The sequence below is a fragment of the Mauremys mutica genome, chromosome 24 (genome assembly GCF_020497125.1).
Source record: "Mauremys mutica isolate MM-2020 ecotype Southern chromosome 24, ASM2049712v1, whole genome shotgun sequence".
Lineage (NCBI taxonomy): Eukaryota > Metazoa > Chordata > Testudines > Geoemydidae > Mauremys > Mauremys mutica.
The window spans coordinates 8,246,785-8,260,136 of record NC_059095.1 but is presented as its reverse complement, the minus strand read 5'-3'; the positions used below and the strand labels follow the sequence as shown (position 1 = coordinate 8,260,136).

Here is a 13,352-nt window from a genome sequence, read left to right as displayed (position 1 = left end):
TCAGGCTCTATGCATCTCATGATCTGATTGCAATTTGAAAGTCAGAGCTATAATATGTTGACTCTAGGTAGGTGGGTAAACGTATACTCTGGCAATCTCCAAAGTATAGGAGGGATAATTTGACTCTGCATACAGGTTTTTTTGCTTGATTTCTGCCAGACTACCTACTTGTCATTGACTACACAGGCTTCATAGATTTTTTTTTCTAATGGCTAAAAGGGACCGTTAGATCCTTCTAGTCTAAGCTCCTCCAAAACAAACTAGAATTTCTTCCAGTAATTCCTGCATTGATTCCCAGTAACTTGAACTGGCAGATCTGTGTAAAAAGACACTTGAGTAATGGAGAATGTTAACCATGTATTATTTTCAGTTTCAATTTGTCAACCAGTGCTAGAAGGGCTAATCTGGTCATCTTTGCCCTGTGTATGTATTTACAGACTGATCAAATTGCCTCTTTCATAAAGAATTAACTCACTGGAAAGCATGGTCCAGCATTCAGATAATCTTGTAGCTCTTTTCTGATGGGACTTCCAGTTACACTGCCTGTTTCCTTGAGGGCAGAGGGAGATATCCTGTTGCCATCAGCTATACCCCTGTGATGGCTTCAAGTTACATTTTAAAAAGTTAGCTTTCTGGAGATGACCTCACAGTAGCCTTCTTCTAGGTCATCCCTATGCAGGGTATGATCTTGAACTCAAAGGCCAGCCTCATCTGTCCACTTAAGACCCACTTCTGCCTAGTGGATCAGTTAACCTGTACTCTCTTCCCCCTCTCATTTTAACCTTCAGTGAAAGACCTTAAATTATTTTTTCTTTTCTTACCATTTTACTCCTAACTCTGCAGTTGGGATGGGACTATCAGACTCTAGTGGAGGGAAAGTGAAGCCTTTAGGAAACATACTACAACTAAGGACACAGTGGGTTATAATCTATACTAAGGAAAAAGTATATCAAATGTGCACACCTTTTCTTTATAGCCATGGCCACTGCCATCACTACCACTGTGTCAAGTTCTTCTGCAGAAGAACTTAAGCATGAAATTGTCCGGACTAGCTAAATGACTAAGTTCTTCAACTCTACCCCATCTGTATGTTTAGGCCTCTCCATTTTTAACAGGCTTAGTGAAATTAATGTAGTACTCATGTCTCACTCAGCTTATGCTGGATGCACCACTTAAGCTGCAGGTTAAATCCTTTCCCTCCTGCATTTTGGGTTAGTATTTAGTCCTATGCTAGGAGCATGCAAATTCCCTTGGTTTATATGTATAATCTAGGAAAGTAGCAACTATTTTTTTCCTCTTCTCTAATTTGCAGGGAGAGAGGCATTGAACAGGCTCTACCCAGTGCTACTTCTGCAATGTATTTCCCCACTTACAGCTTTCTCCTAGAATCGGGGCTTTAAGTTAGAGGTGCATTATTTGCTTTTTAGTTGGTGTTGGGGTAGACCCCTCCGTTCAGTTGTATTGTGGCAGTTTTTCTAGGCTGCCATTGGCAGCTTTGCCTCCATTTCTCCATGCCAAGTTCATGAGCTTGGGTTAAATTCCTCACCTGCCCTCCACTTCAAGCTGCAACTGAACTCAGCTGTGCAGGAAGATATGTAGCAGTAGCCTGATATTAGAGCTTGTTTTACAGACATACAGGCTTGGTATCTTCCCTCTACTCATTTAGAAATCAAGCCTGGAAACTCTCCCTCTACCCCACAGGGACTATAAAGCAAGGCTACATTTTAGTCAAGGCTGTTTTTGGGGGGGGGGGGGGGAGACTTCGTAGGGGCTCCCTTCCTGGCTCCATAGCTCCTAGGTGATAGAGGGGCCAGGGAAGGAGCTCTGCTGATCCCATTGGCTGGGAACCACAGCCACTAGGTACTGCAGGGGCAGGGCCTACAGGCAGCATGGAGACCCTTCCACCACCTGGGAGCTGCAGGGCCATGGGAGTGGGAGCCAGAAAGCCCTAAGCCCCCTCTTACACTGCTGGCCCCAGGGCCACCCAGCTTGAGCAGCCCTGGAACCAGCACCAGCTGCAACAAAGTCAATCTGACAAACTTGCAACCTTAACTATCAAGCAAGTTAACTCAATAACCTGACTCAAGGAAACTGCATTTCCAAATATTCCATTTAATCAAGCTAACACTCTAACTTGTTGCAGTTGACACAATTAGTGTTTTAAACAAGTCTCATTCAGCAGCCATTTTTGTACAGTAGAAGCATAAGGAAAAGCTGAACACTAGCCCTGCCCACTATCATAACTCAATAATGGGAGAGTCTTGCAGCCATCCTCTTTGCTGCAGTTCAACATGGTGGATTTATTTTCTATAGCGGCTCTAGAAAAGATTTAAACATACAGAGTAATCAAGAGAACTTTTTACAATAAGTTATATAAAAGCAGCACAGTTAAAGTTTTTTTTCCTGGGCAAGACTGTCTTCAGCCTTCTAAATCAGTTTAAACACAGTCCTCATGTCCCATTATATAGCCACTCCTCTCTGAACTGGAGGTGATGATGCATTGTGCATTACCCTGCTGAAACCTGGCCTCCTACTGCTCTACCTAAAAGTGAAGTCTTCCCTTAAGTTTGTGACAAACTGTTAAGGCAGCTTCCATTTTCGTGCTTGAGGCGTGCAGGGGGAGCAGGCAATGGCACATAATAGAACCAACCGCACTCAATCCAATCCTGTTTATTTCATGACAATATCTGGACAGCAGAAAGGAGTTCTGGTTTCAAGGGGCTTCCTTTCTGCTCTTCTCCTGAAGCTTTTATGTCAGCCATGACAGCTGCATCCCATGCAAGTGTCAGGAGAGCAGATGGCACCTAAGACAAGCAGAAAACATACAGGATGTTAACAGTAACTACATTGAAGCTGGGCAGTGAATATTTTATGCATTGAAAATGGTCTTCCAGGTGTATGAAAGCTGGAATGTTAGTTTTGGAAGAATTTTAGCAGGTACAAGAACAGGACATGCAGCTCAGACTTGTGCAGAGTTCCTAGCCCTGTGCCAAAAGCCTTCCCTACCCTCCTGGTCTGGGGTGGTACATCTAGTGACCAGGCTGAAGTTTAACTGCACAGAGCTGAAGACAAAGATGTTCAGTATCACAAGACATTAGACCACCATTGGGACCAGAATTAGTACAATCCCACTTCCTTTCACTGAACAGCTTTGTATCTGCTGTAAATGGCTTCAGCTCGATCACTTTACTCACCAGCCCACACTCATTGAATGCCAAGTTCTCTTCCGTCAGTTTAAGACCTCCGGGTGCAAGTAGCTCAAAGGGCATCCAATCATCCTTCAGTGCTTCTCTCACAAACCTGTAGAGCACAGATACTGGCTCCCGGGCATAGAATGTCCCTATTATGAAAAAACAAGAGTGTTAAGATCACATTTTTCTGCGTATCAAGATATTCAAGCTGGCTTATAGGCAGACTCCCATGGACCTGCTCTCACCAAGACCCTTGGTTGGATAATATTAAGCTAGTTCAGTAGGGATTGTGATTTAGTCAAACAGGTAAACAATTCATAGAAACCTGTTGGTCATCCCAAGAGTATCACAGCAGGGCCATAAAATTAACAAAACACCATTGCACCTCTAACCTAAAAATAAAATCCACTGGAAAGCTTGGTCTAGTAGCCTCACTGCAAGATTCCAAAGTGTCTCCTAGTGCAGGATGCAACTGGTGTTCCTCAGGCTGCAGAACCACTTTCAGCCTGTTACCCATAACGTAGGCAACACACCCATTACTGTTTTAATGAACTGCTCAGTGGAATCTGAGCCAGTAAATTGCTCGTTTACCCTCAGCAGTATGGAAACTCTTGTATAGCTCTAGCGTGGATCAAGGCATGATGATGACCAAGGATGTCCCAGATCTTTATACTCACCATTGGTTTAGATGGCAAGAGTGATGGATGCTTTAGAGAGAAATTTCTACAGAAGCTGCAAAAATATAGATACCCCATTGTCTCCATCCCATGCAGTGGCTAGAAGAGGCCCAGCTGGTTGAGTTATTCTATCCCCATGTTACCAAGCAGATTCTGGCCAGGTTCTTTCCCCTAGTCCTGCCAGGTTTATGATTGTTGCTCTCAAGCTACAAAGCGGAATTTCCAGAAATTCTCTGGGGCATGTATGTGAGTAAGTTGCAAGATGTGGCCACCTTTTACCTTGCAGAATGTATCCATCAGGGAAACGGACTCGTAGCAGTGTGTAGTTATATTTCCGCATCTCCCTTTGTTCTTCTCTCTCCCGCATAGCCTTTGTCCTCAGCATAGAGGCCTTCTCCACTGCTTCCGTCCTTTATAGACAAGATAGTTTTAACATGAAATAAAGCGAGGGAAGGGAGTGGTAAGTTTCCTAAACCAGAGCAACGCACTGCAGCGGTATGGTCAGCCTATCCTCCTCCCCATCCCCAATTATGCGGCTCCCTCCTTTTACATGCAGCGCTTAGTGCTACAGGTGACTTACCGGAGCCGCTGCTCCCGTTTTAGCTCCTCTGCCGTGAGGTTGTAGAAGTCATGGGGCAGCTCAAACTGGGCAGCTTGTGGGGAGGGTTTGAATACGCAGATCTGGCGATCCAGCTGGGCCTTCACCGGCTCAGAGCTCAACAGCTGCTCCTTGTAGTCCTTGAGGTCCTCCAGCTTAGTCAACACTTCCTCCTTCAGCACATAGTACTCTTCTGTGGTCTCTACAAACACACGCACTGGGTTTAAGTGCCTTGTTCTCTCTTCAATCCTACCTGTACTCCCCACCATGCCTGGGGAGTGTATCCACTGCTACCTGGGACCTAATGGAAAGCAGTCCTGAGAGAACAGGCAAGCTGCAGGCCTGGGGTAGAATGGTGAAGTTACAACATACAGCAGACTTTAGAGCACTGCCCTCAACCTTTCCGGACGACTGTCCCCCTTTCAGGAGTCTGGTTTGTCTCGCGTACCCCCAAGTTACACCTCTCTTAAACTACTTGCTTACAAAAATCAGACAAAAACTACAAAAGCGTCACTGTACAGTAGTACTGAAAAATTGCTGACTCATTTTTACCATAGTTATAAAATCAACTGGAAGATAAATATTACACTTACATTTCCGTGTGTAGTATACAGAGCAGTATAAAGTAATTGTCTGCATGGAATTTTCATTTCTACTGATTTCACTAATGCTTTTTACACAGCCTGTTGTAAAACTAGGCAAACATGTAGATGAGCTGGTGTACCCTGGTTGAGAACCACTACTTCAGAACCAAAGCCGCCTCCCAGAGACACACTGCTACTCCTCACAAGTAGCTGACCCCAGTCTCAAGTCTAATTCAGTTCGATTTCTTGCCTTGTCCTGGAACAGGCAGTGTTTCCTTCTCAAACCCAACGGCCTGGAAAAACTCGTGTGTCCCTTCTAGACAGTTTATCCTTTCCTAGGAGATAAGGAGAGGGTTAGATTTAATCTGTACAGAGTGGGAATTCCTCCACCTGGCAACTGCAAGCATCTGAACCTCACCTGAAACACTTTATTCTGCAGTTTGATTTTCCGGTACTTCTCCTCCTCTGGATGGAGGTGGATGTTATCCAGGTATCTGCAGAAGATAGGACCATCACACACTTCATTCACAACAGGCCTGGATGCTCAGTTCACTGGTGAATCTTGGGTCTCATTTGGTGCCAAGATCAAAGTTTGAAAACACGTTACTTGGGTCCAAAGAGATCTCCAAGTGTCTCCTCTCCACTAGCACTTCCAACCTTCCCAGGCTTCTTTATACCAAGAGAAATCTATTTTGGAACAGTCATGCAAGATACCCCACTACTGGGTCACTGCACTAATTGCCTCGACCACCCTTCTCCAGACAGAAGTCTTTAGGAATCCCCATTGGGCACAACTAAGAAACACAAAAGCCCTGTGACTATGACAAGATGGCTGGAGACGACTGGATTCATTTGCATTCCAGCATCCAGACCACTCTTCATGCGCACTGCTATGCTGCTGCCAGTTTGAAACAAGCTGCAATTGGTGTGTTCCCCCCTACAGTCTGCTTTGCAGCCAAAGCCTCACTCTTCAGAGGCTGACCTGGCATCAGAGGGCACTCACATTTTACTCAGAGGGATGAGCCACCTGGGGGTACCTAGTTCTAGGAGTTCAGGGACCACCGTTATGATTAGTTAGTTTCCCACTCACAAGTTGTGTTTCCTGGACGGCACACTTTGTACAGTCCAACAGACTTCACCATTAGGAAATATTTCCTTTGGGCACCACCCACAGCACAAGAAAACCCCCTTTCCCGTAAGGTTAACGGGGAGGGATAATTGCTTTCACCCACACCTTCTCATCTGGAGAGGTGACAAATGTCATGCATCTGTGAGCTGGGCACTGCACAAGGCTTTCAGGCCACTTACTTAGCAATGGTCTCAACACCAAGTTTCACTCTCTCTCGGTCCCTGTTGAAGGTATGAATCTCCATGATCGAGGCAGCCACTGGGTCTCTAGAGGAATGCTGAGGGAGAAGGACAGAAGCCAGTCACAGAAGAGTCAGCTGACTGTCAACGCCAATTTCAGAACTGGGGGGGGCAGATTAGTTCTGGAGACTAGTGCTCCTACCAAACTCAGAGGAAGGAGTCGGGGCAGGCATTTGTCAACAACTATCCACATCTGGATTTACAGTCCTGGAAGAGACGGAAGCTTTGGGGGAGAAAGTGGAGACAGCAGAGGGCTGTAATTATGCGTGTTGGTGGTAGAGGAGAGCGCATGTTGTTCTGCATAAAGTACCAAGCCCAGGGATGCCTGAGAGTCTGGCTGGGCCCAACTACACCAGAGGGCATTTCCAGTGGGTTATACTGCACTCGGAGACCATGCTGAGGATTTAGTAAGATGGAAGGCAGGAAATGTGAAAAGTCTGGTCGGCCGAGGACCTCACTTACCAAGAGGATGGCCTCTTTTATGTGTGCTTCCTTCTGGTCTTTCCTTACGGTGGCCCCAGTTAGTGGGCAAACGAAATAGACCCCTGACACTGACAGTCCAGCTGTTTCTTCCTCAACTGCAGACACAGGACTCTGAAGAAAGAGCTGAAATCAAACGTTGGCTCAAAGGGGGAGAATGTTTGACGCCCATCTCCCTCATACACAGCTTTCTTGCTAGTGCAAGTCAGAGATCATGTGAGACTGGCATCTCCCCTCTGAATATCTCCGCATGCCTCATGGACTGTCTGGGTTATTCAGCCACATAACGGCACTCAGCAATGCTACCCAAAGCTTGAATAAGATCCCTTCTAATATAATGGAAGGTACCTTCCAAGAAGGTCCCTGAAGGCATTCTGAAGAGATACCAGTAATAACCCCTGCACGTAAGAGCAGAGGAATGGAACGCTACCAGTCGAGTCACCCGAGTTTTGCAAAGCACTCGTAACTAAAAGGGTAAATGCTTGGCAGCCACAAAGTCAGTTGGAGGAGCGATGCCCAGCATTGGAGTTCAGGAGCTGTCAGCACTTCTGTCATACCCGTCGTCTCTACTTATGTTAAAAAGACTCAACTGTAGGAGATACGACTTATTTTCATCATGTGGCTTTGGGTGTAATACCACAACAGAGGGCCAGATTCCAGTATCCTTGCTCACACCAAGGCAGCACCTTAATCCAGGCATAGTCCTGCTGATTTCAACAGACTGAGGCACTACCTTTTATGGGTATGCAAATTTCACTCAGGGCAAATAGGACTAACTCTCCTACACACAGAGAAACTTGCAGGCTCAGCCCAGAGAAGTTTCAGACTGGGGTTTTTTAAAAAGAAAGGTGTAAAAAGGGGTCTAAAAATGGGTGGTGTCCTGCATCAAGTGCAAAAAAATCACCACTTTGACTCCACAGCAACTGTTCATAAATCCTGATTTGTCTTGCTCACTCCCCACCAAATCAGCAGATTTCAGAAGAGATGCCATAGGACGAACTAAAGGGTTTTTAAGCTCTCCGAACCATAAGCAGCTATTTCGCTCCTCATTTCGAAAGTGGGACTGTGGATTTCAGTCTGACAGCACAGGGACTGGTATCCCTTTCCCTAGGAGATGCTCAAGCTTCCTAACTCTGGGATTCTCAATTACCCAGAGAGCATATGCCCTGGACTAGCAGCATCTCCTCATACCTTGTGATCTGTGGACAGTCCGCTCTCACTTGCTGCTGCTTCAGCCAGAAGCTCCTTTTTCACTATGAGACACAAATCCAGGTTACAACTCAGAAATGGCACAACCCGATGAACTATACAGAACTGGGGCAGGGAAGCAGCAGCAGCAGTTTGGCTTTACAATCCCGAATCAGGCAAGTTGGTTCATCTCGTTTGGTACCTTGCCTCTGGCAGTGGGTCAGAACACGATGCTTCAGAAGAATGCAACTCCCACTTCCAAGAGTGCACCTAGCTAGTCATGCAAAACTGGCCGTGGGGGTGTGAAATTACAGGAGACGGGCTCCTCAGCCCCCCATTCTGACAGACAGAAATGCCATTGAGATGAGTGTAGGCTTTGTGGGGCCAGTAAATAGACTGGTGAAAATACTCCCTGTAAATGGGCACAAATATCCCTGTCCTGCACCTGGGCAAGAAATGGGTGTTGGCTGTTCTTACCCTGACTCTTGATGGCATCCTGGGATGAAGGGAGCCAAGGCTTGGGTTTCTGCTCCAGCCGGGCCAAGGCTGCCGCTGCTGCCATCTGGGCCTCATCTGTGGGCCCTTGGCGAGACTTGGGGGTGGCTGCTTTTGGCTTTTCTTTGGGGGCCCTTTCCCTGGTGGATAAAAGAAAGGCACAAATTAATGAACAGCCCTAGCAGGAGAGCCAGCACCCTAGAAGAGGTCGGCTGAAAGCAGATAACTAACTATAATCTCACCCTGATCACTGGTTTATGTTCGGCTCAGTTAAAGGAGCATTAGGATTTGTACATTTTCTCTTACCTTAGGCACTCAAACTACAGGTTATTAAAATTGGAAGGTTTATAAAAATCCAGTTTATTTTTTCCAGCTGATGTTTACTTAGTGAAACTGCCTCTGTTTGAGCAATAAAAGCCAGACTGATCAGTTTCATATTCCGGCTATCATGCTGTAGCACTGGCATACTGTATATGGGTTGCAGACACAACAGGAGACAGTTTAAGTTAAAGCAACTTCCTTAAGGTTAATGCATTACATTTAATGCAACTTAAAGTTCTGGGATCTGAATTTCAGAGTCATAAGCACCTACAACTCCAACTGAAGGGGAGCTGCAGGTGCTCAGTGCCTCTGAAAATCAGGCTATGAAATGGCAGGTTAACTCTGATGGTGTCCTTTAAGTACACTGCGGGCTAGTCTACACTGGGAATTTACATCAGCACAGCTTCCTCTCTCCGGGATGTAAAAAACCCACACTCCTGAGAGATGCACCGACCTAACCCACGGTGAACAGCGTGCTAAGTCGATGGAAGAATTCTTCCATCAACCTAGCTACTGCCTCTTGGGAAGGTGGATTAACTACAGCAAAGGGAGAACCTTCCATCGGTGTAATTAGTGTCTACACTGAAGCACTACAGTGCAGCTGTCCCACTGTAATGTTCAAGGAAGAGATCTTGAGTCACTGTGGAGAGTTCTCTGAAAACATCCACTCAATGTGCAGCGACAGTCAAAAATGCGAACAGAACGTTGGGAGTCATTCAGAAAGGGATAGATAATAAGACAGAAAATATCATATTGCCTCTATATAAATCCCTGGTACGCCCACATTTTGAATACGCCGTGCAGATGTGATTTCCCCATCTCAAAAAAGATATATTGGAATTGGAAAAGGTTCAGAAAAAGGCAACAAAAATGATTGGGGTATGGAACAGCTGCCATATGAGGAGAGATTAACAAGACTGGGACTTTTCATCTTGGAAAAGAGATGACTAAGACAGGATATGATAGAGGTTTATAAACTCATGACCGGTGTGGAGAAAATAAATAAGGAAGTGTTATTTACTCCTTCTCATAACACAAGAGCTAGGGATTACCAAATGAAAGTAATAGGCAGCAGATTTAAAACAAACAAAAGGAAGTATTTTTTCACACAATGTACAGTTAACCTGTGGAACTCCTTCCTAGAGGATGTTGTGAAGGCCAAGACTATAACAGAGTTCAAAAAAAGATAGGTCCATCAATGGCTATTAGCCAAGATGGACAGGGATGGTGTCCCTAGCCTCTGTTTGCCAGAAGCTAGGAATGGGTGACGGGATGGTTGATGATTACCTGTTCTGTTCATTCCCTCTGGGGCACCTGCACTGGCCACTGTCAGAAGACAGGATACTGGGCTGGTTGGACCGTTGGTCTGACCCAGTATGGCCGTTTTTAATATAGACAAACCCTAAGCCTTTGGTTAAAGGTGATCTGCAGAGAGGCGGAAGAGGGGAAGGGTACTATGCGTTTGTTACATAGAAAAGAAGCTCTTCAAGGTGATGGAGGTGAGATTTACAAAGACTTTTACATTAGAATTTCGGGTCTTGTTTACCCTGAAGACTACGGACATCTAGAAGGATGCCATTGGATGCTATGAAAGGAACCCAACTGCTGGAAAATGAGATTTTTTTCAGACTTAAATTATTAACCCCTATTTCACCCAGATACTTGAGAGAGGAGCTCTTATTAAAACAAACTAAGGTTTGAATGCTTGACAAAGTATTCATAAACATGTCTGAGTCATCTAAGACATCCTCCATCAAAACCAAGGAAAACAAACAGGATTTAAAAAAAAAAAAATTCAGGCCTTTATAAGGCAGCAAAAAGGCACCTTCCCCTTAAAGATGGACCAATTTTTTCCAAAATATTCCTCCCTCCCGCCAAAAAACATGGGGAGAGGGTTCCTGTGTATCAAAGGCTTGTACACAATATGCAATGCAGGAAAGCCCTGAAGGCTGCACCCACTACAAAGCATGGATACCATTAGAAATAGAGAACGTTTGTTGCTAAACTTCCACCCTCACCCATGTTTAATCCCAAACAGCACTACTCTGGGCAGCTCCAAGAATAGGCTTGAACTGGAAGCAACTGCAGATGTTCAACAGTGACATAACAGCTTTATAAGGTCACAAAGGAACATGACGCAATGCTACCTAGCAAGAGTAACTCAGCTGCTATGGGGCAGTTTGTCAAGCCTACATGGCCCAAGTTTTCAGCAGTAAATAATACTGGACTAGTTCTCCCTGAAGACCACGGGAAATTAGATTTAATCTATGATTTTACAACTAGAAATCCCTTGCATCTTTTAAGAAATATTGTTATTAAACTAACTTATTAGTAAGGTTCCTTCAGGATTTAGGATGGAAAAGTAAGAGAGAGAGAGAGAGAGAACACACAGTGCAGCATGGCTGAGATCAAGCATGTGAAAGTCACATGGAAACTGAATAAATGACACAGAATAGCAAGAACAATACATAGTGCAGCCCTGACTAGGTCAGGTCACTGAGAAGTTGGATTCCAGTCTAGTGGCATTTTCACCATCACTGATCTGTGTATTGGCCTAATGTTTTAAACCTGCTTCAAAACATTTTCTGATCCTGAAGATACGTGAATTCGTCCATCCATACTGGCTACAGCCCAGATATCTTCGGACAGCAAGCCTACACATTGCTTCATTCTGATTGTACCCTTGCTTTCTGCAAGCAAAGGGCTTGTATTCCAAGGCAATTGTACCAGCCACTGTCTCCTGAACCAGTGAGTTTGGGATTCCCAGCGTTTATATGATATAAAGCAATCATTTTTGTCTTTGATTGTTCTCAAGGTACTAGACCTTGCAAGATTGTCAATGGTCTATTCAGCACACACTGGTCTACGAGCAGATACTTGCCTCATCTGACCAGGGTGATTTTAGTTCCCAGTATGGTTATTCCACATGAACCCAGCTGGCCTATTTCATAAACAGCTGAGGTACAATGATATTCAGGAAAGTGACTAACCATAACATGGTGAGGTTCTGTATTTGTCTCAACTGCCTCTAGATCAATCCTGCTCCTTTACAAGTCAAATGATTTTTCTATCATCATCAGAAAATCAGCACCAAGAATAGCAATACTGTGGTCAGGACTCGAACGAATGTGTTCCCTGAAGCCGCACTGGGTCCAGTCAGTTCTTCCTGTGCTGTACCAGCTCCTGCCGGGCTAACAGGAGTAAGAGCTTGTTTGTGTCAGAAGAGTCATAGAATCATAGAATCTCAGGGTTGGAAGGGACCTCAGGAGGTCATCTAGTCCAACCCCCTGCTCAAAGCAGGACCAAACCCAACTAAATCAGCAGCTCTGACTCAAACACATGTGAGCCAGGTAAACAAAAGCACTTCTTTTAAGCTACAGTAATTTTTTTCCACCTGTTGGAATTGTCTTTTAGATTCTAAAACCAAACATCCCACAAGGAAGATAAAAGTTGCCCCGCTGGTAATGTGTCCTGCATCCCACTGCGAGAGTCCCCACCCCCTAACCGACATGTGGTCTGGCCTGCAGCAGCCAGCTCAGGGGCTCTAATACTATTCCCAGAGCTTGGCACCTTTTGGAGGAGTAGAGCAAAAAGGGAACCATGGCAGCTCTTGCTGCATCAGAAACAGGGAGCTCCATCGCTTCTCACGCAGGAACCGACCAGTGACAGCGGGTTTGTTCTCCAGGAGCTGAGTAGCATCAAGGAGACCAGCACTGGCTACACCAATAGCATTTGGCTTCCAATGCATCACTCTGACCAGCTCGCACCACCCTACCTGCCCCCCAGCCGCCCCCAGTCCTTCCTCCCCCCACCCCCCCGTCCCCTCCCAGCCCCCCCAGTCCTTCCTCCCCTCGCCACCCCCAGCCCCATTTCTCCCCCCGCTGCCCCCAGCCACCTCCAGTCCCCCCATCTCTCCTCCCAGCCCCCCCAGTCCTTCCTCCCCCCGCCACCCCCGTCCCCTCCCAGCCCCATTTCTACCCCCGCTGCCCCCAGCCCTTCCTCCCCCCGCCACCCCCAGCCCTTCCTCCCCCCGCCACCCCCCAGCCCCATTTCTCTCCCCAGCCGCCCCCAGCCCCTCCCCGGTACCTGGGCGGTTCCGCCAGCTTCTGGCCCGGCCCCGCTGTTTTGAATTTAATATCCGCTTTGATGTCTTGGAAGAATTTCCGCATGGCGGCGGCGGCGCCGGCCGGGCCGGGGGGGAGGTGCGGGGCAGGGGGCGGAGAGACACTGGCGGCTCCCGAGTACCAAAATACCTGCGGAGCCACCTTCCCCTCAGCCACCGGAAACAGGAAGTCCCGCCTCTCGCTCTGGGCACGTGACTTACCGAGCAGCCATCGGCGCTTCAAGGGGCGGGAAGCTGCGGGGGGAGGCGGGGCCTGCGCCCTTCTGTCACCTCGCGCCGCCAGTGTGACGCGGACCCGGCAAGGGCGCTCTAGGCCTCCCTTCGCCT

General features: G+C 46.7%; 1 protein-coding gene across 6 annotated transcripts; it reads right to left on the bottom strand.

The window, feature by feature from the left end:
- Positions 1-1,743: 1,743 nt before the first annotated feature.
- On the bottom strand, positions 1,744-13,352 carry UBXN6 (UBX domain protein 6). Of its 6 annotated transcripts, none has more exons than XM_044998694.1 (11): positions 13,227-13,352; positions 8,564-8,721; positions 8,090-8,151; positions 6,881-7,024; positions 6,359-6,456; positions 5,469-5,544; positions 5,301-5,385; positions 4,449-4,668; positions 4,148-4,278; positions 3,195-3,340; positions 1,744-2,804 (listed from the first exon to the last, which is right to left on the bottom strand). In XM_044998694.1, the coding sequence occupies exons 1-11, from the start codon at positions 13,235-13,237 to the stop codon at positions 2,676-2,678; spliced, it is 1,260 nt and encodes a 419-aa protein (XP_044854629.1). In that variant the 5' UTR covers positions 13,238-13,352; the 3' UTR covers positions 1,744-2,675. The 6 variants fall into 6 exon arrangements, with proteins under 6 accessions (XP_044854629.1, XP_044854632.1, XP_044854627.1 ...); XM_044998697.1 differs by having other exon boundaries at positions 13,156-13,239; XM_044998692.1 differs by lacking the exon at positions 13,227-13,352 and adding an exon at positions 12,989-13,143.